The sequence below is a fragment of the Eimeria mitis genome, genomic scaffold (genome assembly GCF_000499745.2).
Source record: "Eimeria mitis Houghton genomic scaffold, Emh_scaff3312, whole genome shotgun sequence".
Classification (NCBI taxonomy): Eukaryota; Apicomplexa; class Conoidasida; order Eucoccidiorida; family Eimeriidae; genus Eimeria; species Eimeria mitis.
The window spans coordinates 2,851-3,362 of NW_013571652.1; the positions used below are offsets into that span (position 1 = coordinate 2,851).

The window sequence follows — 512 nt, forward strand, 5'->3', positions numbered from 1 at the left end:
ATAAAGCTACGCCGTTCCTCTCGCTAGAGCTGCTGAAGAAGCAACACCGCGCTGTCCTTACAGCTGTCTCCCTAGCCAGACAAATCCAGCAGCTGCAGCAGCAGCAGCAGCAGCAGCAGAACCAGCAAGAACAGCAGCAACAGCAGCACCAGCACCAGCAGCAGCAAGAACAGCAGCAGCACCAGCAGCAGCAGCAGCAGCAGGAGCAGCAGCAGCAGCAGCAGCAGGAGGATATTTTAGATTTGCATGCGCGTTTGTGTGCAGCAGCAAGCGAGGCTGGTTTGTCTGCTGCTGACGTGTACTGTCTCTGTTCTTTTGTTTGTCTCCGCAGCAGCAACCCCCACATAAACAACCCCGTGCTGCTGCAGCTGCAGCTTACACTAGAGAAGCTCATTCGCTTTCTATGGGCACATAAAACCACACACACCACCACCACCACCAGCACCAGCAGCAGCAGCAGCAGCAGCAGCAGCAGCAGCAACAGCAGCAGCAGCAACAGCAGCAGCAGCAGC

At 56.4% G+C, this 512-nt stretch overlaps 1 protein-coding gene across 1 annotated transcript in view; it reads left to right on the forward strand.

The window, feature by feature from the left end:
• The window catches only part of EMH_0064700 (uncharacterized protein), a gene marked incomplete at both ends in the record, with an annotated part of 1,900 nt that overhangs the window by 622 nt on the left and 766 nt on the right, over positions 1-512 (forward strand). Inside the window, 2 exons of the mRNA XM_013498294.1 lie at positions 1-256; positions 387-510. Of these exons, the coding sequence (XP_013353748.1) occupies positions 1-256; positions 387-510 (380 nt within the window). The remainder of the gene's footprint in view (positions 257-386; positions 511-512) is intronic.